The 23,838-nt window shown below is 51.8% G+C and overlaps 9 protein-coding genes and 1 non-coding gene across 10 annotated transcripts; 5 read left to right on the top strand and 5 right to left on the bottom strand.

Moving 5' to 3' along the window:
- Positions 1-199: 199 nt before the first annotated feature.
- M406DRAFT_264894 (SET domain-containing protein) lies at positions 200-2,452 on the bottom strand (the record flags this gene model as incomplete). The annotated part of the gene is made up of 3 exons (XM_040917702.1): positions 200-1,685; positions 1,805-2,211; positions 2,270-2,452. The coding sequence occupies 3 exons, from the start codon at positions 2,450-2,452 to the stop codon at positions 200-202; spliced, it is 2,076 nt and encodes a 691-aa protein (XP_040773259.1).
- Positions 2,453-5,377: 2,925 nt separating this feature from the next.
- Positions 5,378-6,730, top strand: M406DRAFT_46697 (uncharacterized protein; the record flags this gene model as incomplete). Its single annotated transcript, XM_040924310.1, has 2 exons — positions 5,378-6,171; positions 6,244-6,730. Coding segments are annotated over 2 exons (1,281 nt in total), but the record flags the coding sequence as incomplete, so codon positions are not given.
- A 405-nt stretch (positions 6,731-7,135) lies between these two features.
- Positions 7,136-7,230, top strand: M406DRAFT_t104. Its single transcript has one exon. It is a non-coding gene; the product is annotated as a tRNA-Asp (tRNA).
- Positions 7,231-7,895: 665 nt separating this feature from the next.
- M406DRAFT_264836 (Extradiol aromatic ring-opening dioxygenase) lies at positions 7,896-9,017 on the bottom strand (the record flags this gene model as incomplete). The annotated part of the gene is made up of 3 exons (XM_040917698.1): positions 7,896-8,142; positions 8,271-8,472; positions 8,600-9,017. The coding sequence occupies 3 exons, from the start codon at positions 9,015-9,017 to the stop codon at positions 7,896-7,898; spliced, it is 867 nt and encodes a 288-aa protein (XP_040773257.1).
- Positions 9,018-9,883: 866 nt separating this feature from the next.
- Positions 9,884-10,778, top strand: M406DRAFT_347430 (uncharacterized protein; the record flags this gene model as incomplete). Its single annotated transcript, XM_040922295.1, has 2 exons — positions 9,884-10,529; positions 10,619-10,778. Exons 1-2 carry the CDS (start codon positions 10,000-10,002, stop codon positions 10,776-10,778), a joined length of 690 nt encoding a protein of 229 aa, XP_040773256.1. The 5' UTR covers positions 9,884-9,999.
- Positions 10,779-10,884: 106 nt separating this feature from the next.
- On the bottom strand, positions 10,885-12,372 carry M406DRAFT_264737 (uncharacterized protein; the record flags this gene model as incomplete). Its single annotated transcript, XM_040917687.1, has 1 exon — positions 10,885-12,372. One exon carries the CDS (start codon positions 12,370-12,372, stop codon positions 10,885-10,887), a length of 1,488 nt encoding a protein of 495 aa, XP_040773255.1.
- A 1,008-nt stretch (positions 12,373-13,380) lies between these two features.
- Positions 13,381-14,370, bottom strand: M406DRAFT_263875 (Metallo-dependent phosphatase; the record flags this gene model as incomplete). The annotated part of the gene is made up of 1 exon (XM_040917620.1): positions 13,381-14,370. The coding sequence occupies one exon, from the start codon at positions 14,368-14,370 to the stop codon at positions 13,381-13,383; it is 990 nt and encodes a 329-aa protein (XP_040773254.1).
- Positions 14,371-15,535: 1,165 nt separating this feature from the next.
- M406DRAFT_347429 (uncharacterized protein) lies at positions 15,536-17,011 on the top strand (the record flags this gene model as incomplete). The annotated part of the gene is made up of 3 exons (XM_040922294.1): positions 15,536-16,145; positions 16,222-16,625; positions 16,752-17,011. The coding sequence occupies exons 1-3, from the start codon at positions 15,973-15,975 to the stop codon at positions 17,009-17,011; spliced, it is 837 nt and encodes a 278-aa protein (XP_040773253.1). The 5' UTR covers positions 15,536-15,972.
- A 1,971-nt stretch (positions 17,012-18,982) lies between these two features.
- On the bottom strand, positions 18,983-20,956 carry M406DRAFT_293911 (protein CSN12; the record flags this gene model as incomplete). The annotated part of the gene is made up of 4 exons (XM_040919108.1): positions 18,983-19,417; positions 19,552-19,969; positions 20,032-20,648; positions 20,708-20,956. The coding sequence occupies 4 exons, from the start codon at positions 20,954-20,956 to the stop codon at positions 19,334-19,336; spliced, it is 1,368 nt and encodes a 455-aa protein (XP_040773252.1). The 3' UTR covers positions 18,983-19,333.
- A 194-nt stretch (positions 20,957-21,150) lies between these two features.
- Positions 21,151-23,770, top strand: M406DRAFT_347427 (uncharacterized protein; the record flags this gene model as incomplete). The annotated part of the gene is made up of 4 exons (XM_040922293.1): positions 21,151-21,154; positions 21,952-22,136; positions 22,286-22,462; positions 22,586-23,770. The coding sequence occupies 4 exons, from the start codon at positions 21,151-21,153 to the stop codon at positions 22,742-22,744; spliced, it is 525 nt and encodes a 174-aa protein (XP_040773251.1). The 3' UTR covers positions 22,745-23,770.
- Between the last annotated feature and the right edge of the window lie 68 nt (positions 23,771-23,838).

Here is a 23,838-nt window from a genome sequence, read left to right as displayed (position 1 = left end):
ATCATCTCGCAAGTTAATTCTAATCTTGCATGTTCCATTGCCTGACTTTGCTCTTTTGATTCTGAGGATTCTGTGTCAAGTCTTATCAAGTCCTATGGATCATTTTATATCATTTCTCCTCCCATCTATCTGCCTTGAGTGAGTACAAGTCCAGCTGATCGATGCGTTGCGGCCAAGTTTGACCACCTGCATGACATACCTAAGGCTCATTCAGCAAATCCAAGTCCTCCTCGAAGCCTGTCAGTAACATATAGGCAAATTTTGCAGCCTTTTCGAACTGCTTTCCTGCATCCTTTCTTCCAATGGAACTGAGATCCCTCGCAGCGTCCCTCAAAGCGGTGACCACATGAATCGTCAGGACAGATGGCCTATTCCCGTGCTCTTGGAACAGTGTCATGGGATCCTCGCCGTCACTGACTGGGAACCCGAAATTTCGCAGCACTCGGAGTGCTGATGCAACGCATTTTGCACGGTTCTTACGCCCCTTGTACGCCTCCAATAGCCACTGTGTCGGGTAGATCAGCATCAGCCGCGGCAGCTCATCATACACATCCGCTTCATGCGCCTCTTCGAGCTCCCTCGTCAAGCGCTCCATCGAGCGGATGGTAGCGTCCGGGACAACCCCCCTGGGAGGCTTTTTGTTGGCCAACTTCTCAATCTGTGCAAGTAGCCGTTCCCTTCTCGCACTATTTTCGTCCGTCGACCGTGACTCGTCCTGGCATAGTTCACATGTGCACTGGAACCCCCAGATTCCAAAGTCGCCTTGCCTCCGTCCGTAATGGGCCTTGATATTAGTGTAGTTCTGCAGCAGCTCCTCGCCCGCTGCGATGTCCCGTTTGGCGCGCGAGATGAGCATGTCCCCGATGAAGCTGCGGGCCGTGTTTGGCACGCAGGAATGGTTCATATGAGCTGCGTATGCCCAGAACCCTTTCGTCTGAGATACGCCCTTCACATCGGGCCTGGTCTCGTCGCGAGTCGACCGCGGCGCGCTGAAGCAGTTGTTCCGTCGGATAGCCTCCACCAACCAGACATCTATAACAGGCGTACCGTCGATGATCTTGCCCTCGAGCCCTGATCGTGTATAGTCGCCTCCGTACAAGCTGAAGAAGTCCTTGGCTAGCGGGGGGTTGTCACACAGCTGCCGGACCATGATGGCGTAAAGCGCAGCAGCTGCCAGGGACGTCTCGTACTGATGAGGCATGGTCATGGCTTTTTCGACAAACACCACCTCGCCAGCTTTGATGTCTTCCTTGGCAAAGATGCCCTGGCCGTGCAACGACGAAGCCGCAATCTTGGTGCGAGCAGTGAAAGTGGCGCTGTCCAGATGGACACTCTGGGCATGAATTGACTCGGACATCTGTCTGAAATCGAAAGAACCGCGGCTTTGCTCTGAAAGACGCGATAGACACCGGTCGACCTCACGTTTCACCCCGACACCGTCTGGGTTGAGCTCCAGGGCTCGCTTGAGATTCTCATGACTGGTCTGATAATCTCGAAGACCGTACGCTGCGCGACCGGCGATGAGGTAAGCTTTCCAGTCACTGGAAGCGCCGGTTAGAGATGCAAGCGCGTCGTGCTTGGCATGATCATATCTTGCGAGGGCAAGATTGATACCGGCTCTTTTAGCCATGAGGTTTTGCTGTAAAGATGATTCATTACTGCTGATATCAATGCCTTGGGTGTAGCTGATGACCAACTTTCATTAGCATGTGGGTTTGCTAAACCCGACTGGCTAGGCAATGACATAAATACCGAGGAACGGTCGCGAGCTTAAGAAAGAAAGGGGGAAAATTGAAATCCTTACCAAAATACCGCGAATGGAAAGTCTTTCACCAGAAAGGCGTCGTCTCCCGCTTTCTTCCAATCCTCGGCCGTCCTGTCCAATCCGACCCTCAAGGAGCGAGGAATGATCGGGTCACTGAGCCTCAGCAGCACGACATCAGATGGATGGTCCACGCAGATTATATACTGGTCCTTTTCGATGCCGTCGATTTGGTAGTACGGCTCCTTGACAGCGAGCACACAGCCTTCCGGTAGGGCAGATAGTATAGACGCGTCGCTCTGGTTGTACATTGCCAGCTTTTCGACAGTTCCATGCTCGTCCTCCACGAGCGACACCGAGGCCGCCCCGCGATATGCATTGCTGATTGTCTTGATGATCACCGCTTCTTCACGGTGGTGAGACTCAATACGAAGCTCACTCAATGCGATCTAGAGGCCCTTTAATAAAGTCTTCCCCATGTAGAGACATCAGCTCACGAAGACGTACAATCTTAAGTTCGTTGAGGGCTTTAATGCAGGGCGGGTATGCTTCAGAGGCGACGGGCTGCTTGACAGCTCGTACTGCGCCGCGGTTCTGATCCTGCTTTTTCAGATATGCGTTGTGTGTTTCAATGAGCTGTGCTCTGTCCTTTCGCCGCGTCGGCAGTTGGCCCTTCAAAGTCTCGTCCATTTCGTGTGTGCGCGATAGATTTTGATGTAGCAACTATTCTAGCCACGAAGAAGATGATACATGTTGGTCACATTATTATTTACAACATCGACATTGAGTGGCCAGGCTGGCCTGTATCCATATGGCTGGCTACTCGGAGCATATCGAACCGCATCTAAATTGGGTGGAATTAGCCTGCAGCTTACTTTTGAGGACATGCTGTGGGCGCATATTAGCCACATGCAATCCACTTCGGGCCCGCCATGCCATCTCGCTCTCGTTTCATACAAAGTATCGTGTAAATTCGGTCACACTCCTTCTTCTTCGTCTTCTTCTTCTTATTTCGCCGTGTTTCTTCCCCTTTCCATTCCGTTGTTGCTTAATCGTCCACTAGCAAGATGCAAAAAATGACAGCCCCTCTCAACAGCATAAACGATTTAGTACTGCTTAGTCTCCTGCTTTTTGCTTCAATATTGTGGCACTTTGCCAGGCGTCACCAGCATTTATTTCAGTCTCTCATCAGTCATGCTTGACCGACCTTCGGAGATATCGGAAAGCTACATGCTTATAACAAGAAGTGCAGCATGTTGAGTGCTTGTGGAATGGTTTCATTCCATATCTGTCCTCAAACACAAAGAAGTTTAACCCTGAAACGAGCTTTCCTTTGTTTATGGAATCCGCTTTCACGATTGTCTCCTCTTAGGCACACATACGACGTCGTAGACACATGTCGCTGTCTCTGTCTTGCGTTGCCCTTCTTCAGTCACCTCTTACAAAGAGCAGCTCAGTGGGAAGGCGGGTCAATTACTAATTGCTTCAACACTCACATTTTCCTGCCATACAGATCATACATGAGCCTGAGATCATAGCAACTCAGAAAATCTTCCTTTTATTACCCTGACATTTCTTAATCTCGACATTGCTTTTGTTGTTACTAAGCTCTGAAGTCTTCCCTCTTGAAGTCGACTCGAACATTGCCTTGTCGTGCGTCAGGAAATCGTCGAAAGAAAGAAATAAAAAACAGCCGAAACCGGTTGTGGCAAAACCTCGCCTTGCTGTTATTGTATGAGCTATGCAAGTTTATCCTCCAAAGTAGGGGTGGTCTTATCAATTCAGACAAAGTAAATAAAAAGTAGTGTAATGTCTTATTATATTTTCTGCTCTTCGTTCTACTGTAGCCTGTAGCACGGGCCGTTGTGTACAGCCCGATAGGGTCGACTTTTCGACCTCTCACACCCTCATCATCACTATAGGGCTGTATTACAACCATCATGCCTGTCTCACAACATGAAGGTTGGAGAGGAAAAACAACAATACAAGTCAATGATTCTGATCTAAGTACTTAGTTTTGGTCTCGAGCAAGATACCCATAATCCATCTCAGACGCATGAATTCATGCAATGCATTTTCCCAAAGAAAGAGAGAGAAGAAAAAAGGGTGGTGCCATACTTTGTACATCCCTTTCCCTGTCTGGAATTCCAAGTCATTTTACACAATCACCTGGCACGTGCTTGGCGTGCACACCCCTCCCTAAAAAGAAGCTTCAGCTACTGAGACAAATCAAGGACACTGGGATGACCTGGCCGCTCCACGTTGTTCGGAGTGTCACACGCGAAGGCTCGAGTTCACGCGTATGTCTCTGACTCCCAAGGTCGTGGAAACAGCGCGTGGGGAAGCATAGACTGCGTCATGTTTTCAACCTAAGCGAAGGCAAAAGCGGACCAAGAAGATTACGGACGAGTCTGGGCCGGTCGCTTAACATAGGTTCCTAACACCATGTTGTGACAGTCATTGTCGTTGACCTTGTTATACTGGTTCCAGAACTTGCCTTCTGACGTCTTGCGATACAAGGAAAGGTCTTTGATCCTACCGAATTCCATGTCGCATGCTTTCTCCTTACTTCACATGAGGGAATCCAGCCATATTCTCCTATGTGTTCTTACTTAGCATCCGAGATCATGTTTCAATGAGACTATCTATGTTGTTCATAAGCCATGTCATGATACGCCATCGAGGCTGTCACAGACAACTTGGTGTGTCATACCCTAAAGCTGCTTTCGATAAACCACTTCCCATAAACGAACCGCAAACGGGATCTCGAGGTGGTAGGGAGGCGAACCCCCACCCCTGTCAAGGCCAGGTTACTAGTACACCGTCAGAACGTCTAAATCTGAGACATGGAATGTGCAGTAAATGAGATCGTCAGCGCAAACTGCCGCGCTTGCGTGGAGAGATGCCTTGCCCAAAGGGAGATGTGCTCTGGTTCGTCCCTGAGGAATGGGCGCTATGGCTTCTGGCTGAAAACAGAGTGAGCCCGGAAACAAGTGCCCCAAGGGGTGTTGCCAAGGGGGTTTTTGACAGTACGCGAATGAATGGGCCAAGTAACTGAAAAGCACTTTCTCACCAACTTATCTATCTTTCCTTTTCCTACTTGCCCCTTGGACGGAATTTCCCGAACTTTTCTTTGGTGCTTTATGACTCTTTCTCAGAGCAGCTTTCCCGCCATTCAATGGTCCTGTCCAAGCGGATCGTGCCGCCAACATGTTACCTTCCTGGGCATCAAAGCACGCAGAGGGGTCCAGTGATATTTCTGACAACACTCCATATGTCCCTCTCGAGAGCGTGGAAGGAAAGGAGGTGAATGATATTAATCTCGAGGATGTGGAAATCTACGCAGAACCGACAGATTGCAAGATCCTTGCGAGAGGCTTGTTGCATCGCTTGAAAAGCAGTGTGGGGAGACATTTACATATTGGGCCGTTGCATTGCCTGCTGCCGAGTTTCCTGGATCAAACACCCCACCGACCGAGAAAAGTACATCCGACAGCCTGGCTAGGTATGTATTTGTGTTGTGTTATTATGAATTCAAACCCACTCGGGGCGAGCCGTGAACTTTTGTTTGACAGATGCGGTGGCTAACCTGAAACCATTCTCATTCATCATGATTTAGACGGTCTTCGCGGTCTTGCTGCTTTCTTTGTGGTTCTCCACCACTCCAGCCTGGTCTGGTTCTCCTGGAAGATCCACGGGGGCTGGAACCCAAACTCGGACCAGACAGCATGGTTCGTGCGACTACCCATCATCCGATTCTTCATCTCGGGGGCCCCCCAGGTGCGAATATTTTTTGTCGTATCGGGCTATGCGATTTCCCACAAGCCGATCAAGCTGGCCCGTCAAGGCCGCTACGCTGAGATCGGCGCGACGCTGTCCTCGTCCGTCTTCCGCCGACACTCGCGACTCTTCCTACCAGCGGCCTGCATCACGCTGCTTAGCGCCCTCATAATACAACTGGACCCGGGCTGGTTCGGTTCAGAAGGCCTGGAAGGCGTTGCCGTACCGACCAGAACAGTGCCGCACGCCAACAACCTCCTCGACCAGCTGTGGCATTTCAAGGATGCCGAGATACAAGCGACAAATCCCATCTCCCAGGGCCTTGCGCAGGGAGGCGAGTCCAGGGTGTACCTGAACCCATACGACCCAAACCTGTGGACGCTGCCCATGGAGTTCAGCAGCTCCTTTGTCGTCTTTTTGTTCCTGACGGCATTTGCCAGGATACGCAACCGGGTCAGGATGTTTTTCGCGCTCGGGGTTATCGTCTACTTCCAGTACAACTTTGGCTACTGGGCCCTCTACCCTTTTCTGTGCGGCATGCTCATCTGCGACATCCACTTCGAGATGGACGAGATCAGGGCGAAATACGCCGCAGGGCCCGACTCTGCCGACACGTCTGTCCTGCCCATGTGGGCCCGGGTCCGGCAGGGCTTCGCAGCACAGTTTGTCACCAAGACGGCACGGGCCTGTGCTGGCGTCAGCGGGGTGGTGTTCGGCCTGGCCGCGTTCCTCGGAAGCCTCTGGCTCCTCAGCACACCGGATGCGTTCCTCGGGTCCAAACAGTCCTGGGGCTTCGTCACGCTCGTGTCGTGGGTGCCGGAGACGCTACGGGACCAGGCGCTGGTGCCGACAGGCGCAGCTCTGCTCGTGCTCGTCGTGGACCAGTTCCCCTTCCTCCAGATCCTCTTTACCAATTCCTTTGCGCAGTACATGGGGCGCATCTCGTACGCGCTCTACCTGGTCCACGGCCCTCTGCTGTGGTCGCTGGGGCTGAGCTTTGCGCACACGACGCTCGACCTCACGGGGAAAGAGGGCGACTGGCAGTATGGCTTTGGTATTTTTCTGGCTGCGTGTTTGTGGTGGCCGATTGCGATCTATGCGGCGGATCTTACTGCTCGGTTTGTGGATGAGAACTGTGTGCGTCTTGGCAGGTGGGTTTATGAGAAGTTATTGAAGCAGGAGTCATGACTGGGTAGCATGGTGTAAGGAGCAAAGGCAGGCGGTACATGAGCGTAGACAACAATATGAGAGTACTCAGGTGAAGAATAAAGAAGAGTCATTTGAAACGTATGCTTGATTCTGAGCTACAAGTACTTACATGCCCGATGCAACCGTGGGAGCCTAGGGCCTTGAAAACATACCAGCACCAAGACCGCCCCCCGTAGTAGGGTTGGACGGTAAATGGCGCTTAAAAATGGGCCTCTACTATACATAGCGTCTCCCATTGCATTATACCAAGTCCATTTCGGAATTGATTTAGCCAAATTGCTATATCAAGACCGAGAAAACAGAAAATTTCAACAATGGAGCAGACCCACTACACTCGGCGCACAACGTCGAGCGTTTCCTCAACAAGGAATTCATCAAAACACGTCTTTCGTAGTATAGTGGTCAGTATGCAAGCTTGTCACGTTCTAAACATAGAACAGCACTCGCTTGAGACCCGGGTTCAATTCCCGGCGAGAGAGATCCTTTTTGCGTTGTGTTAGCTGAAGCCATCGAGAATTTTGATGATTGCTTCGAAACTTTGGTCCTGCTTTGGATTGGTTTTTTTTGGTGTGTTCAGGGGTGTTTTGGCCATGTACGTAAGCAAATTTGGCGGGATGACTCAGCAGAGGTGGCTACTCGGAACCCCTGTGATGGTCTACCGTAGTATATAGCATTTGACATACAAGCTTGTCAATTTTCATCTCTGGTAGTATATGGATTGATGAACAACTTTGTAAATGAGTTGAGGGCAGTATAACTAAGATAGCAGTGATCTTAGTAGTAAACATTTGAAACCTCCAATCCAATCAATGCGTTCAAATCTCCCATGCCTTTTATACACCATTGTACTATGGTAGATTATGTTGACGAGACGGAATACCCACTGTTGTACTACTGTACAACTGAAAACAAGCGCAACCCTCTTATGTATCGTGACTAGATCCTATATTTGAAAAGTGAGTCCCGACCCTGGATGACGAGATCTTGTCATTTACAATTCGAATCTGCAAACTACACATGTTCATTGACCTTCTTGGTAGAATGCAAAGCAACAATATAATCCGAGTAGCTTGAACCGGCGACAAGGCCCGATGGCCCAGCCCCGGCAGACAGTTGGCGGCTCCAGCTATTCATTGACCCAACCTCACTCTGCAACTCCACCAAATCGATACTGCGCCCAACTCAAACTTCCCTCGGGCAGAGTCCACAGCTGCTCGCCGACCTCCGAGCCTGCTGCACCTGCAGCAACATAGATCGGAAGAATGTGCTCAACAGTCGGATGGGCATTTCTGGCGTCACTGCGCTGCAGCAGAGCCGACATGGCCGCCTGGCGTTCCTCTGGCCTCGAGCCGACGGCTTCCTTGAGCGCCTCGTCAAAGCTGTAGGAGTAACTGGAAACGCGTGTTTGGTCATTAATGAGCCCAAGACGAATGCAATTGAATTGAGCTCGAGGACGTTCTTTCTTTCTTTTTTTCTTCGGGCCAGTACGTAGGCTGCGTGGAAGATGATTTGTACTTACGGCATAGTCGCCCCGGTCCCTCTTGAAGCTCGAAAGTCGTGCAAATTATGGACAGCCATGCCTGCGCCGACGATCAAGATCCCTTCATCTCGCAGGCTCTCCAAGGCTTGGCCGAGCTGGTAATGTTGCATCGCGTCGTTGTTGCCCATGAGTGAGACTTGCACGATGGGCACGTTTAATGGATTCTTTTCCGGGTCGAACGCTGCCGATACAGAGAAAAAAGATATTTCAATTAGCTGTCATATTGAAAAAGGCAGCGAAGCACTGGCGACATATAAAAGAAAACAGAAGAAGCTTTCGGCATAAATGACGTTAGTTAATGGACGTACCTGCGAGAAATCCTACCCAGACGCCATGGTCAAGGCCCCGTGTCACTCTCTCTACCTCGATGCCGGAATTACTCTCCTCCAGCTTCGCAATCACCTTCTCGGCAATCTCTGGGCTTCCCTTGTTCGGATACTGGTACTCGTAGTAATGCTGCGGAAACCCGTAAAAATCATAAATCAGATCCGTCGTCTCAGCGGTGTTGATACTGATCCTGTTGCTTGCGCCGCCGTCCTGCCAGTGAGCAGAAAAGACGACCACTGCTCTGGGCCTGACCTTTGTCGTGATCTCGCGCCCGACGATGCCCAGTTGCTTGAAGGCAGGGTGGTTTTTGTTTTCCATGAAGTTCGGCCCGCCAATGCCTAGGAAATAGACGGGCATCCGCCGGGAGGGACTATGGTCCGAGTAGGTAGAAGCAGTCATGGTCAGCGCGTCTGTTGGATTGTTTTCTCCCAAGGCCGCTTGCCAAAAATTCAAATCGCTGGTGTGCAGCTGGGTAGTGCGCAGGAGGAAGAAGGGGACAGACAGGCACAACACGCCGACCAGAAGAGCTGGAATAAAAAATGGTCTTGATGGCGCCATGCCCAGGGTTTTTGCTTGAATACATCCTCCGATACCTGGCCGGAAAAGAGAGCCAAACGACTCGCCAGCATTATTAATGGCTGCATCCCATTCCAGCCTTGGCTTTCTATTTCCTACAAAGTGATGCGAGTATTCCCTTTCCCGCGCGCGAGCAGTGGATGACCATAAATTCTAAGCACTTTGTATGAAGTTTTCGGGCCGTCTTTAGCTCTAGGCTAGACCCCACCCGCGCGCGACGTGCCACCACACACCACACCACCTCGCAGCACCTCGCCGACAAGCCCCGCGCGCGCTAAAACGAAGAAGAAAGAGGAAGAAAAGAGACAGGAAATTCAAGGAGGAGTGGGTTTATGGAAGCTACAAGCTGGGCCGCGCGCGGGCGTGTTGAGGTGGTCCCTACTCGGGTCTGAGGTTTTCTGGGCTCAGGAGGAGTGCGGGTGCGCGAAGCTGCGTTTTGTTTGATCGCGCGCGGCCTGTTGGGCCCTAATATGACTGCATGATGATACCATTGTGGGCAAATTGGATTGGACACGGCAAAGAATCGATCTCCCTACATCTGTCTTGTTCGGATACTAGCGAGGGCAGCCTCTTAGGGGCTGGCCTTGGATTCATATTATAAGCCTCTTACAAAGAAGGTCTTGGGGACAAACGCAGACTTTGGCTGTGGTATAAGTAGAAAGGCATTGCAACCCTCCACAGCAACTTTTATCTAGTCATTCTCTGGATTATCATAAATTACTTTACGAGCTGTATCCCGAGACGTTCGAGACCCAACTCTGCTGCCACCACCACCACCACCACCAAGAACGATCATCTTAACACCATGTCTCTAGTAGTGCTCATCCTCGGAGCCGGGCCCAGAATTGGTGCCTCCGTCGCTGAGACCTTCGCCAGCAACGGCTACAAGGTCGCCATCGCATCCAGAAAGGGGACCGGCGCCAAGACAGCCGAGGGCTACCTCTCCATCCAGGCCGACTTCACGAACCCAGAGTCCATTCCGGCCGTGTTCGACACCGTCAAGGCTGCATTCTCTGCGGCCCCCAGTGTCGTCGTCTACAACGCGCCCGCGCTCACGCCCCCTCCTGACAGCAACTCCATCTTCTCGATCCCGGCCGCGAGATTCGAGTCGGACCTGAAGGTAAACACCGTCAGCGCTTACGTCGCGGCGCAGCAGGCTGTGATCGGCTGGGAGACACTATCCAAGGATATCAAGAAGACATTCATCTATACCGGTAACATACAGAACGTCGCCATCTTGCCTGTGCCTTTACTGGTGGACCTGGGCGTGGGCAAGTCCGCGTCGGCGTACTGGCTCGGTGTTGCCGACGCGACGTCTGCAGCCAAGGGGTACCGGTATGTATCTCGCAAAGGGAGTGGGGGAAGATTGTTCGAGGCATCGCTCCTGAAAAAGTCCTTTTTGCTGATGTTCCCGGATCGACCAGATTCTTCTATGCAGACGAGCGCACTGCCGACGGCAAGATCAAGGGTCAGCAACTGGACGGGCCCGCACATGGCGAGTTCTATATTCAGTTGGCGAACCACCAGGAGAATGTGCCATGGCAGGCCACCTTCGTCAAGGGCAAGGGCTATGTTAAGATCTAGGGGTGTCTTTGGCCAGCATGTGTAACCCGGGAAGGATACGTCTGGGCTTTCAGATGGCCATATCCGAGGCTGGTATGAGTTACTTATTCAACATGATTTGTTCCTCTTAGACAAGTAACACCAGATCGCCTTGGCTTCTGAAGCACGTGGCGAGGTCGCGGTTCGCGACGTCTCCATCCCTATTGCGCCACACGCCTTCCATAATTTCGAGTGCCTTGCGGACTGTACCAAATACGCTTGGGGGCTGTAGCGCTTCTGCTATCCCGCGCAGGTGGACTTCTTGGGCCGGCTCCGCGAGGCAGCCCGCCACGCAGAAAGGCCACACCATTGTGCGCAGCAGCGCGGGCGGCGAGACCTGGTGCGTCAACAGCTCGATGATCCGCCCGACATGATAGCGCACGGCACTGCTAGCGGGTTGCCACCCTGACATGACAACAAGGAGGTAAATATGTGCCGCGTGGGCCCAGACGCGGGTAGCTAGGGATGATTTCTCGCTGGTCGTCGGTGTATTTGGCTGCTGCTGGCAGTAGCCCGGGTTGAGGACGTCCAGCAGGCTTTCGCCGTTCTCAATCGGAAGCATGACCTGGTCAGCATCGAGCCGTGTGAGGCAAGCCTCGAGCGAGTCCTTGATCGCCGTGGCGCGGCGCACAAACTCTAGGACGTCAAAGTCCCGAGCCTGCTTACATTGCTGCTTCCAGGCGTCCAGCTTAGCAATCTCGCCGATGTGGAGCAACACCCAGTTTTGACAACCCACGACGGCCTCCAGGTCGATCCGGGGTTTGGCAACACCATCATCGATGCTGCACAAAAGGTCATGATGGTACTCGTAAAGTTGAGGCTGTTCCTGGAGCACCGTACTGGCGATTATGTCATCTAATATCAAGAGGGTGGACGAGAAGCGGAAGGCAGCTTGTTCCGCGCTCGGGATGGGCAGTTGCCCGTGCTCCATCCACGACGGCGGCCCCAGACGGCATAGGAGGGAGTCAAAGCCAGCAGCAGGCCCGGCCGGTGGCTCGGCAGCGGTGGAGCTGTCAAGGAGCTGTTTGAAAAGGGCCAGGGCGGCGTGGAAGTGTGACTGGCAGTTATGAAAGCTCAGCACTGCGATCTCGAAGCGCTGGAGCTGCATGATGCTCGCCAGAATCCGTACGGCACCGTGCAGATGCTCCGTGATGCTGGAGTCTGTGATCACCTGTAGCGACCGCTCTAATACTCGAAAAGCGTCCCCGGTCTTTGTCATGACTGTATCCCATATCTCATCGCCATGTCCTGTTTTTTGCGCAAGAGAAAAGAAGTAGGAGCTCTGGCATAGGGTAGCTTGCCGCACAACCGGGCTGCTGATCATCATTTCCAGAACCCATGCCCGTCCGCCCTGGAGGATAGAAGGGCGGTAGAACGGGAACAGGAAGGTGAGCAGGTATTCCAGGTAGAACATGAGGAGGATTGTGTTCGAGCGTTCGAAGCCTATGCTGTGGCCAGCTTGCCTGCCAGCAAGCAGCGTGCAGGCCGCACCACGCTGGAGCTGGTGAGTAGGAGGAGGTACGGATGCCTCGGGGCACGGTGACGGCGCCGTCTCGCCATGTGGACGATCCGGCATCGCCTGGGAGGGAGGATTAATTATCCGAGTGACGAGGGCCGGCTCCTCAGCGTCAGCAGCAGTGGCTCTGCTTATCGACACGTGTTCCCCGCCGCGGCGACGAAGTTCTTTGATGTCGCGCTTGAGCTGCTCGGCCATCTCCTCTTGTCTCGCGCCGCCATCCATCCAATCCGGCTTCTCCTGGCCATAGTAGCAGGTGATCTGCAGCGCAGCGCAGGCGTCACACGCAGGGTGCTTCTCATCACATTTTTTACGCCGGAGGCGGCAGGTCCAGCAGCCATTGGACCTTCTGGGTACCGTCTGACGAGGTGGTTCATGGTCCAGATCCATCTGAGCGGGATGACAGGTCGAAGACGTAACCTGTGGCTGCTGTCAAGTTGGGTTGGGAGGTTTGGGAGGGAAAGAATAACCCGCGCGCGCCTGAAAAACAAACTAGCCCAAAGCGAAGTGGTCTGCACGGAAGGCGCGCGCGGGGTCCCTGCCCGTAGTTATACAGCGCGCGCGCGCAGCGTTGATTTATCAGCAAACCTGCAGTTGGACCATCCGCCGTCCTATCCGTAAATATTTGCTGTGGTGTTCGATAGTGAAGATGGAATTACCACCCTAAGCAAAGTATGGGATAGCTGCCGTTGATAGTGATGTTGATGAGGGAAAGTCCTCTAATGCAACCTGACTCGGGGGAAATCTGTTGTGAGCACTGAAGACCCTGGTTATTGCTTCTTTCGGCGCCCACAACACCCAAGGCCACCCTTCCAGGGCCTTGGTCACGGCCACCAACCCCAAAATCACGAAGCAATTCGGATAAGTTCTGATAAAGGAAGGTGCTCTTGGCTTATACTTCCAATTGGGATGAAATGCAATACTAGGTGGGGGGTCCCTCCGTGGTTACTTAAGTAAGGGCACCGTACACGATGGACATGTTGCTTCATGTATTTAGATAAGCCCTGGTACGTAAGTATATCCGGATATCTTTACACTTACGACTGTTACAGCTGACAAAATAATTATTTAATTGTCCATTTCATTATTCGACATTAGTTCTTCGGCGCCCGGGTCCTTGCTCAAACCCAAATCGACCAGCCATGGTAACTGAAGGGAACCTTCCATGTCTCTGCCCTCAATAGCCGCGTTCACAAACAGTGTTTGTTGGCCTTCGCCATCATGGCCCAGACTTACACCACAATAATTTTGCCTGGCATACAACCGGGCCTTCTCTCCCTTCTCCCGGGCAGTCTCATCGTCATCGAACCTGCCTCGTTTCAGCGTGCTGAGAAGCTCCACCACATGAGACTTGTCGTTGTCTATGTCGGTCAGATGCGAAGGGTTCTCGCTCAGCTTCTCTCTCCAAGCAACCACCTTGGCGCCCCAACCCTCGTGGATGTGTCCGAAGCAGTGTATGCGTGGCTTCGAGCGGGCAACAGAGGCGGATAAATCCGGACATCCTGCCCTCTCACGGCCGTCTGTCCTATCTAGGATGCCTCGAGGTGGCCCATGCGTGATGGCGATGTCTACGCCATCCGGGATATCGAAATGGTGTCCCTGGTCTGGGTGGTACTGAAACTCCCAGTCGCCCAGAGAGGGGGTGTACGGGCTCGCATAAACAGTCAGTTTTGATCCGTTTGCGAGCGAGATATGGTGAATGCCTTCATCGAGGAAGTGTATTCCGTTTTCCCGAGCGTCTGTAAAAAGCTGTCTGGCTTGACCATAATCTCCATATGTCCTTACTATGAGCTTTCGATCGGAGTGGGCAATGGCTTCTTCGGCTTTCGATCGAAAGATGGGCTCATCAAGGGTGAAGTCGTGGTTGCCGGCGATGACGAGCTTTAAGGGGGCTTTGATCTTTCGTAAGAGCTGGAGAGTAGCGCGAAACTCGTCCAACTTGGATTCTGTCGTGAGGTCGCCGCAGTGGATGGCGACATCTGCAGACTGATGAGGTAACTTCCCATCCATGGTCATCCCACGCGTGTCAGACAGGATGAGAATTCTAGTCTTGATCATGGACTCCATACTGACTCCTAGCAAAGCTAAGATGTTGGGTGAAAATGAAAGGCCACAAAGACGGGGGGAGCTTGAGAAAGTTTGAAGTCAAGTTTGCTTGCCTGCTTGGCGTTTGAGCATGGGCTTCAGCAGGTGTGTTGGGAAACAGTCAGTGTTGCGAGAAGATTTCAAGACGCAAAAATCTGCAAGACATTAGTAGTGATGGGGAGGGCATGTTTTCCTATTTCAAGTGCAAGGATAGACAAATTTATAGATAATATATCGCGGTAAGAAGACGTCAGTGGCTCGAAATCAAAATCATGTTGTCCAAATGACCAGTTCTGATGGTGACTAGAACATACTCGTTTGGCAAACCCAGTCATTCCCTTTGGGGAGGCTCTAGCATAGGAAGCCTGAAACTATAAACACTATTGTCCATATTGGGGTATACTAGAGACTGTGCTGCACTATATTTGTCAAAGACCTTCAGCCGCTCGTGGATGTTCAAGACATCTATTATTCAGTTTTGTCATGTTCTTCACTGTAATAAATCAAATTGTTTTTCAAGATCAAATGTTTTGAACCCGCAAAACTCACTCCCAATGATGCTCTTTTTTTCCCTTTCTTTTTCGCCCTTGCTTTTTCCTTTTTTCTTTTCAATTCCACGTCGTGACATCAGCAACGTCGTTGTTTTGCAATTTTCAATTGTTCTGAAAAGATCTTACACAAGGATCAAGCAGGATGTGGCTCCTTTACGAGCGTTGTCATAAGAAAATTGTCAAATGGCGTGCTAATGATGAGTTAGGATGCTCTGTACCATAGTACACTGAACCAAAGCAGCCAGCCAAGTCCGGGGCCTCCGTACAGGGCTGTTTTGCCCGCTAGCACGGCCTGCCCCCTGCAGGTTGACTGACTCCCTCCTCCAGCTATGGCCTTGCCTCCCTTGCTTACGCCCCCCCTGTTGCTCAACCTCAAATCTCAGCTGTGTCACACACTTGGACAGATGAGTCTTGCTTGACCGAGAACGTGGCGAATCAGACCCTACAGATACCATCAAGACCCATATTAAAATCACGTGAACAGGCGATTTCCTGCCGTGTACCAATCTACCTGGCGGGAGCCTGCGACGCGGTTGGTCCAACGTCCACGCGTTATCTCTTCGCCTGGTTCACCCGTGCTGGGCTGACCCTGAGGCAACCGGTCCTTTTGCTGCAATGATCAACGCTTTGATGCATCCAAGCGGGTGTCTTGGCCGGCTCGGTCATCCCAATCTGCATATAAATGGCAGGTGAGTTCCCGTCTGTCCGCCCTACTCTTTCCCAAGATTTCGCCTCTCCTCCTTTCGACTGGCCAGCGTCAGGTTTCTGCCTGAGGTAGATTCTTCCGCTCCGGCATATAATCCCGTCCTCTTTTCGTCGCTTTTTCGTCTTTCCATGATTTTATTTCCTCTCTCTCGCCCTGTCTTCTCCCTGTCTATTCCCATCTTTTTACCCTGTCACACTCGAGATCAGGCTGCAGCAGAAAAGGTCTCATCCACGCAGCATTTGCGTCATCCCACATCAATCCAGAAACAGCCTCTGCACTTTGATTTTCAAATGAGGCTGGAAGGGGAGGCGGGTCAAAATGTTCACCAAGTCGACTTCGACCAAGCAGAGCTTCTCCAAGGGCTCAAAGCACGGCAAGTCGAGCTCGTCATTCACCAAAGAGTCAGGCGTTTCGAAACGCCGTCACGAGCATCGACGTAGGACGCAGAGCGTGACGAACGTGTCAACTGCGTCGTCGCCAACAGCAGCAAGGTAAGCCATCCCCGCATCAATTTTTCCATCTGCAGTGTACTGCCCAAACATACCGCGCACATTCTAATATTTGCAGCGGCATCAGCCCCATCGTCACGCTTGTCATCGGCCCCGAGCAACGCATCTTCGCTGCACACGATGATGTCCTCACCCGTGCTCCCTACTTCGTCAACGTCTTGAAGTACAGCGCCGAGTCATCTACCAAGCGCATTGCACTGCCTGAAGAGTCCCCCGAGATCTTCTCGTCCGTCCTTGAATATCTCTACAAGGGTGACTACTTTCCGCGCCTTGTGCACAACAAGAAGCGAAATACTTGGGAGATGGAGCCATCCGAGGATGTGCGTGGGTCTAAGAGCGAGTCTACCATCTATCACCACAGTTCCGAGGGACCGCTGCTGAAGGACACGGTCATCTACTGTGCCGCGGAAAAGTATGGACTGGAGGAGTTGAAGCGCCTTGCCCTCCGGAAACAGGGTCTTCGTAAGTAGGATCTGCATTCTTCTGTGCTCTCATGTCTGATTTTCCTATCTTCTTTCTCCATGCTCTTCTTTTCCCATCATCCTCCGTCTCCATCCCATGGCACATGACTGACCATTCTCTCCACAGAATGTGGTGTCCAATGTAGCACCATTTTATCCTCCGCCCGCTATGCTTACGCTCACACACCCGAGACCGACTCCAAGCTCCGTGCTCACTTTCTCGCCCTCATCATTCGTAGTCGCTCCACCTTCAAGCGCAGCGGCACGATGCAGCTTGAGATGTTTAATGGCGGCACTCAGCTATTCTTTGATTTGTTCGTCGCGCTCTGTAACCACGTCGACGATGTTGGCGCCCAGACTTCGCCTCGCACCAACCGTTACATGTGAACATGTCTGCACTTTTCATGCACTTTAATTTTCTTCTTTTCTTCTTTCTCTCCTTATTTTTCCTTTCTCTTTCCTTCTCTCTCTCTGTCCTACATGATTTTCACACCACCCTTCTCAGCCTGGAAATTTACAAAAAGAATACCCCTCATCCTTTTGCTGTTTTTGTTCTTGAATTTAATGATTAATGATTTCTTCTTTCCTGATCTTGTTCTATGTCAGTTAGCCGCTCCAGCTTGATTTTTCTTGAAAATTTTGTGGGCAAGACCCGAAGTTGACGGGTGTACGAAGGCGTGTCGCTCACACCGTATCAAAGATTCTTCTGATACATCATGATCTTCTAGGTTTTCATTTCATCCCTTCACTGTATTATTATCATCACCTCTTACGACAGAAAGTTTCACGATGGGCAAAAGATTGGGATATGAGGTCATTTTCCCTTTTAAAATTCTTGGAGGACGCTTTTATACCCGGCCGTTAGCCATCTCAAGCACCAGCAATCTCATGACAACGGTCAACGGTGGGGTCTTCGGTTGAACCAGAACTGGGTTTTCTCGGGCAGAAGAATGATAACATGGATGGCAGCCAGCCAGCCAGCCTGAAAAACACTTGTGCTATTACATTTCTTGTCTTTCCTTTAGAACGATTTGCTCCCTGAAGTGCTGCCATCAATCAACAATCTAAGTATCCTTTAGAGCAAGGGCAGTCGGGGTTCTACGAATTGACTTTGATTCTCAATTTTCATCTGGCCTTCACAGTTCCGAGATGAGGTGCCGAACGAAGATGTGAAATGGGGTGCACGCAGAAATCCAACCCCCCCCCCCTTTCCCCTTGGGTGGCTCAATTATGGCCCTTTAACCTGATACGAATTGGAGAGAGATCCGTCAACCTACCAGGTAGCATCCCAGAAACTATCATTGATTCACTAATATGTGCAATGCACACATCTCCATCACGCATCCTATCTATCTCACCACACGCCTCTTCTGCGACCTGACTATTGGCTGCAATGTAACTCACCTCGTCCAAATGAGGCAGAGCAGCGCGAAGAAGAAGAAAAAGTAGAAAAAGGAATCAAAAGAATTTTATGTTGGGATGCATCAATAAGTAATTAACTCAAAACGCCTTGTCGACTCGTTTTTCTTGGGCGCTCCATTCACAGCCGTTCACGGTTGGCGTGAATGGGTGGACGCGAGCCGTGAAGGACGGAGGAAGGCTGTTGTGAGACGTGGGGGCGAAGAGGAAAAGCAGGGGCCGAGGAAAAGGGTGTTGGGAGGAAGGAGGGGGGGGGGGTTGAGACATGGATTATAGGATGATTGAGAGAAAAGAAAGTTTGGGCTTGTTGCGTGACTTTCCAGAAGGGGATAAATGGTCTGGATGAAGAGGTTTGCGAGCGTGAATGATTTTTCTGTTAGGATTAGGAGGTTCGGCATTTTGTCTCAGGTGCTGTCAACATCCGATTTCTGACGAGGAACAAGGGGGATAAATTGATTGTTCTATTCAAAATCTGCCTAGACTCTGTGGCATAATTGAGCCTCTGGAGTCACTTCGAAACAGAGTTCATTCCCGCCGTCCTCAGTTGCGGTGCTGCGGCCAGCATCATTTTGTGTTTTCTTTCTTACTAATTTCTCTGCATACCACTTTTTGCCGTTGCCGCTGGTATGCGAGTGTATCCTTGCCGATTTACTTTTCTAATGGGAATCCGCATGCCAAACTTTCATACATGCTGCCCTTTAGTATCTATTCATTGCTATAGAAACATGGAACCCCGGGCCGGCTGTGTTGAGGCCCCCCCCCCCCCTTGTCCTTGCCCTTTTCATTGACACATAGGACCAAGGCCGTCATGCAAGATAGGGATGAGTGTTCTCGTGCTTTGACGGTGTTTTTGAGTTTTCTATTTCCTTGCTCTGACTTAAGTAAGAGTTGGCTAGAGCAACAGATTGCAAATGCTCGGTTCTATAATAGCTCAAGGTTGACATTGTGATAGGGTATCTATTATGAGGTAAAGAAGGCGTTCGTGAGTCCAATGCGTCCCCAGGGTATCTATCTGCCTTGAAAAACCCAACCAAATAAGCCACAGCCGTTGGTTTCCCTTATGCTAAGTCACCATATTACGAAGTACGTAAGCCATCCTTCAGAGGCCACGTCCTAGCCGAGATGCTCTCATGGTCTCCTCTCTGCCTTTCTAATGTAAGGCGGTCGTACCTGATACAGCCAGGGGCGAATCATCCTACCTCTGCAGCAGCTTGCCGCTGTTTGGAAGTATGTGAAGACACAAGCTTCAGGCACTTAAATATGTCGGTGGTGAGATTTGGCACCGCCCTGTCAAACACCGGTGCCTGGGAAAGCTCCAGATTTGCTCAGCACCACGATCTGCCTCTCACGTGCTATGTAGCCCTTCATGAGGCCCTGTTTGAGTCGCATGGTCAGTCTACCGGGCTACTTATGAGGCACCCCCGGGAGAGTGTAGGTACGGGCTTTGTCCAGATACAAGTCTGGGCCTTGCCAGATGGTTGCAGAAGCTAATCGATGGTAGGACTTACCTTGTAGATCATATTGGCCAGCTGACACTCCACTTCATCCGAATCAACCTGCTGCTTGCTGCCGAGGCTGATGGCGGCCGTGAAGTCAGCAACGGGAATTCTTGTACGACGGACTGGTGAGGCACCCGGTGTGTCAGGCTTGGGCTCCTCGAAACCGCCTGCGAGAAAGACCTTGCGCAGTAGATTACGCAAACAAGTATCGTGGGCTCGTTCGAGGGGTAGATAAATACGTCGTTTCACGAATTCGTCCTCGCCATCCTTTAGAGCTTGCTCGAAGGCATTGAGGTCGCCCTTCTTGATGCACTGTGCTAGCGGTAGAAACAGCTCCTGGAGGTGTGGGTACGGCTCCAAGAGGGCTGGCGTTGGGAGGGTGTGGCTGGTGAGAAGATGGCAGGGGATGAGATAGGTAAGAATGAGTCTGTGCGAATGTCAGTGTACCTGTAACCGTAGCGTGTCTAAGGAGGTTTGAATTTAACTGACTCCTTGTTTTTTATGGCATCCTTGTGACAGAGACCCAGAGCCTCTCCCAGACAACGTTCAGCCTCCACGTAATTCTCCTCAAGGAAGAAGAGGACGCCCTCGTAGTATTTGAAAGTGACCTGCTGGGATTTTGGAAACTGATCGAGGGATGGCATGTCGCGTTCGTTGGCACGTAGATTTTTCAGGATGTTCCGAGACAAGCTTGCCTGGTTGAGCTTGAAATACGTCTTGAAGAGGAGGTTGATGATGTAATAGATGGCCCATTTCTTGGACTCCTCGAGAGGATTCCTATCCATCAGGCAGAGACCGAATATGGCATTAAGCTGTCGTGCACAGTCCTCGAGGCTCTGGTGTGCCTCTGCCTCCGGGTCGAAATCATCCTGAAGAGTCATGGCTCCCTCATCGGTAGGTTTCGAACTGCGTTCCTTGTCTGCATTGAGGGCAAAGACCCTCAGGTATTTTCCGGCAATGTAGAGGCACGGTATCGTCCAAGCTCCAAACCCTGCACTCCGGTAGCCCCTCGTGAGTGCCAGAGTGAAATCCCGCCACGCTTCATAGACTTTGCTCCATGATGGCTGCCCAGGACTGTTAGCGTATTCTGAGATATGTATGGCTGGCTGTGTGGCAAAGGGGGGTGGGGGCTCACCGTTCCAGGCGCAATGATGTCGCCCTGCACTGCAAGGATGGCGCCAGCGGTCAGCCAGTATTGGTAGAAAACATCAGTCCACGCGTCAAGCTCCTGCTTCGAGATGTTGGTCTCCCTCTTAAGGTTACGTCGCAAGTAGTCCTTGGCCTGGTGATGGTTGGTGGCTTTCCATATGATCTTGAGCAGATCTGTGCCCTGCTCTGGTGTGAGAGCGCGGGACAGCTCGTACCCGTTGCCCGTTCCAAAAGCAGAACCAAAGTCCTGGAAGATGAAGTCCATAGTGAGCTGATTCGAGGATACCTTGCATCAGAGGATGGTAAAGAAGCTGCTCAGAAATGCGAGGTTCGAGAATATGTCAAACACAAAGATACTTTTGAATCGAAGGTGACATAATCTGCTACATCAAAGGACTGTATGTCTGGGCAGTACTATTGAAGAGGCGCCTACCCTGCGCCCCCTGTCACCCAGATGAGATGAGTCAGCTGTTGGCTAGCACGGGGCATCCAATTTGACAGCTGAGTCGCAGCTGTGGCCAGCTGCAAGCTCAATCAGGAAGCGGAGAAAGTTTTGCGCTTCCCGCTCCAAAGGCCGTCAGAAGGTGGGTCTTGGACCACCAATCAGCCGCCAGCGCCACCGCGAGCACACAATCCACCGCCAACGCAAAAAATCCAACCGACCCTCTCGACTTGGCCGAGTTGTTGCAACAACCACTAACTTGCAGTCAACCATCAACCCTCGACAAGACGGCAAACACAGTCAAAGTGAGCCTCAACAACCGAGAACAACTATACTTGTTAACCTACTGACATTATTCTTCCAGATGGGTAAGCAGTATTTCCTCATTCTTGCATCGAGAGCTGGGAGCGACATCGACATCGACGGCGAGAACCACGACGATCCGCGATTTTTATCGGAACCCGAGATGCTAGAAAAAAGAGGAAGACGCCGGACGGTATCGACTACGACACAAGCAGTATCAATTGAGGCGATGGTCGGAAGAACGGAGACACTTCTCACTTGAACCGCACATTTGGAACGGATTGACGATCAAGAAAGAGCACGCGCGTGATGCAGAATGGATACGAAAATTCTTGCAGCCACAATCACGTACCACATGCACTGCCGCACCGCCGACGATGCAGAGCAAAATCTTCTCTTGCGCGACCGATCCCCCCGGAACGAACCCTTCACGCCTTCGATTGTCGCTCCTAGGATTACCCCACAGATACATGGCCCAGGATCGTGGTACAGCCGGCTAACATAGTTGCGGACAGGTCGTCTTCAGGAGTACCAGGTCATTGGCAGACATCTGCCTACAGAGGCCAACCCCACCCCGGCCCTGTACCGCATGCGTATCTTCGCTCCCAACTCCGTTGTTGCCAAGTCCCGGTACTGGTACTTCATGCGGGGTCTGAAGAAGGTCAAGAAGGCCACTGGTGAGATCGTCAGCCTGAACGTGGTACGTGGCATCCTACACCCGAGCGATGAGAAGCAGGAGGAAGAGAATGACAAGAAGGAGGAATCAATGACGGAAGTTGGAAAATGGAGGCGTGCTGCGGACAATCAAGGTGATGACGATGGAAGCTGACAAGAGAACGCCTGTGACAGATCCACGAGAAGCACCCCCTGAAGGTCAAGAACTTCGGCATCTGGATCCGCTACGACTCCCGCTCCGGTACCCACAACATGTACAAGGAGTACCGCGAGATGTCCCGCACTGAGGCCGTCGAGGCTCTTTACCAGGACATGGCTGCCCGCCACCGTGCTCGCTTCAGGTCCATCCACGTACGTTCACAACCGAAGACCCATGAATCGCCCCTCGTGAAAGAAAAGAACACAAGGAGTAGCGGGGAGAGAGAGAGGAGATAGAACCAGGCGGTGCTAACGAAAGAATTTTTATCATCTTAGATCCTCCGCGTTGTCGAGCTCGAGAAGTCCGACGATGTCAAGCGTCCTTACATCAAGCAGCTGCTCTCCAAGAACCTGACCTTCCCTCTGCCCCACCGCGTCCCCAAGATCAGCAACAAGAAGGTCTTCTCCGCCACCCGTCCTTCGACTTTTGCCTAAGTCTGTGGCTCGTCTGCTGGTATTGGTGTGGAAGGTGGTTGGTTTGATGCGCTAGGGATTTTCGGGGAGGCTTCTGGGGGGTTGGCGACGGCCTTGGGCGCTTCTTTTTTTTGAACACCACAAAAGAAAAAGGAGCAGCAAAATAAGGAATCGTTGGTCCGGATGATGGTTTCCTCTGGTGTTCATTAGGGATCACGGCGTGTCATTGCATTTGCTCTCAAAAGAGATAAAAAAAACAAAGAGTTTTATGAGCAAAAAAGGAATGGAACAAAATCCAAAGACTAGAGAACGAACGAGAGCATCCCTCCAGATGGCGTGAGTGTGCACAAAGATCATGTGGATCTAGAGAGCGGTCTATTCGATTCGAGCTGAGCTGTGTGGTATCTTTTCCCCTAAAAAGGCCAATTGCGTGCAATACCTTTCTATGTGCTGTGCCTCCTGACAAGTTCTTCCCTCCCTCTGCCGAAATGCAGTGGTATCTCTTGTACGTTATCCAAAATATTCACCTCACAGTTGCATCACAACGCCCTACCCTCGCTGCTAGGACTTGTCCCATCCTCCAAACTCACATTCGCATCCACGACAAAATCATTCCAGGCCGACCAGTCCATCATGTCCAGCTGCAGCTGCTGGTTCTGTTCGTGCTGCTGCATCTGTAGCGCAGGGTCGATGTTGGTCATGGCGGCGGCGGCGGCGGCGTCGTCCATACCGCTAAAGTCGATAGTCCATTGTGTGTTGTGTGCGTTCTCCAGAATCATGGCAGAAGGGGTGGCGGCAAACTGAGAGTCTTGCGTGCGGGGACCAGAACTGGATCCGAGGGTCGCTGTCGTGGTCGGGATCGTGGCGCTGTCCGCCATGGACGTATCGGTATTGCCAAAATCTACGGTGAAGGGTATTCCTGTGGGACCTACCTCTGTCGCTGCGATGCGCGCTGGCGATGCCCTAGGAGGAACGGCTGCCGTCGCCTGTTGCGGCTGTGCTTGCGTCCCCTCGACGGGCGCTGGCGTCTCCCAATCTGCATACATTGGAGAGCCGTGCCCCTCTGTGGACACTCGCGATCGTATCTTTGCCAGTACCTCCCTGGGTGACCTCGG

Source organism: Cryphonectria parasitica (genome assembly GCF_011745365.1).
Source record: "Cryphonectria parasitica EP155 unplaced genomic scaffold M406scaffold_7, whole genome shotgun sequence".
NCBI lineage: Eukaryota > Fungi > Ascomycota > Sordariomycetes > Diaporthales > Cryphonectriaceae > Cryphonectria > Cryphonectria parasitica.
Note: the sequence above shows the minus strand (reverse complement) of the source record. Positions and strands in the feature narration are given on the sequence as shown.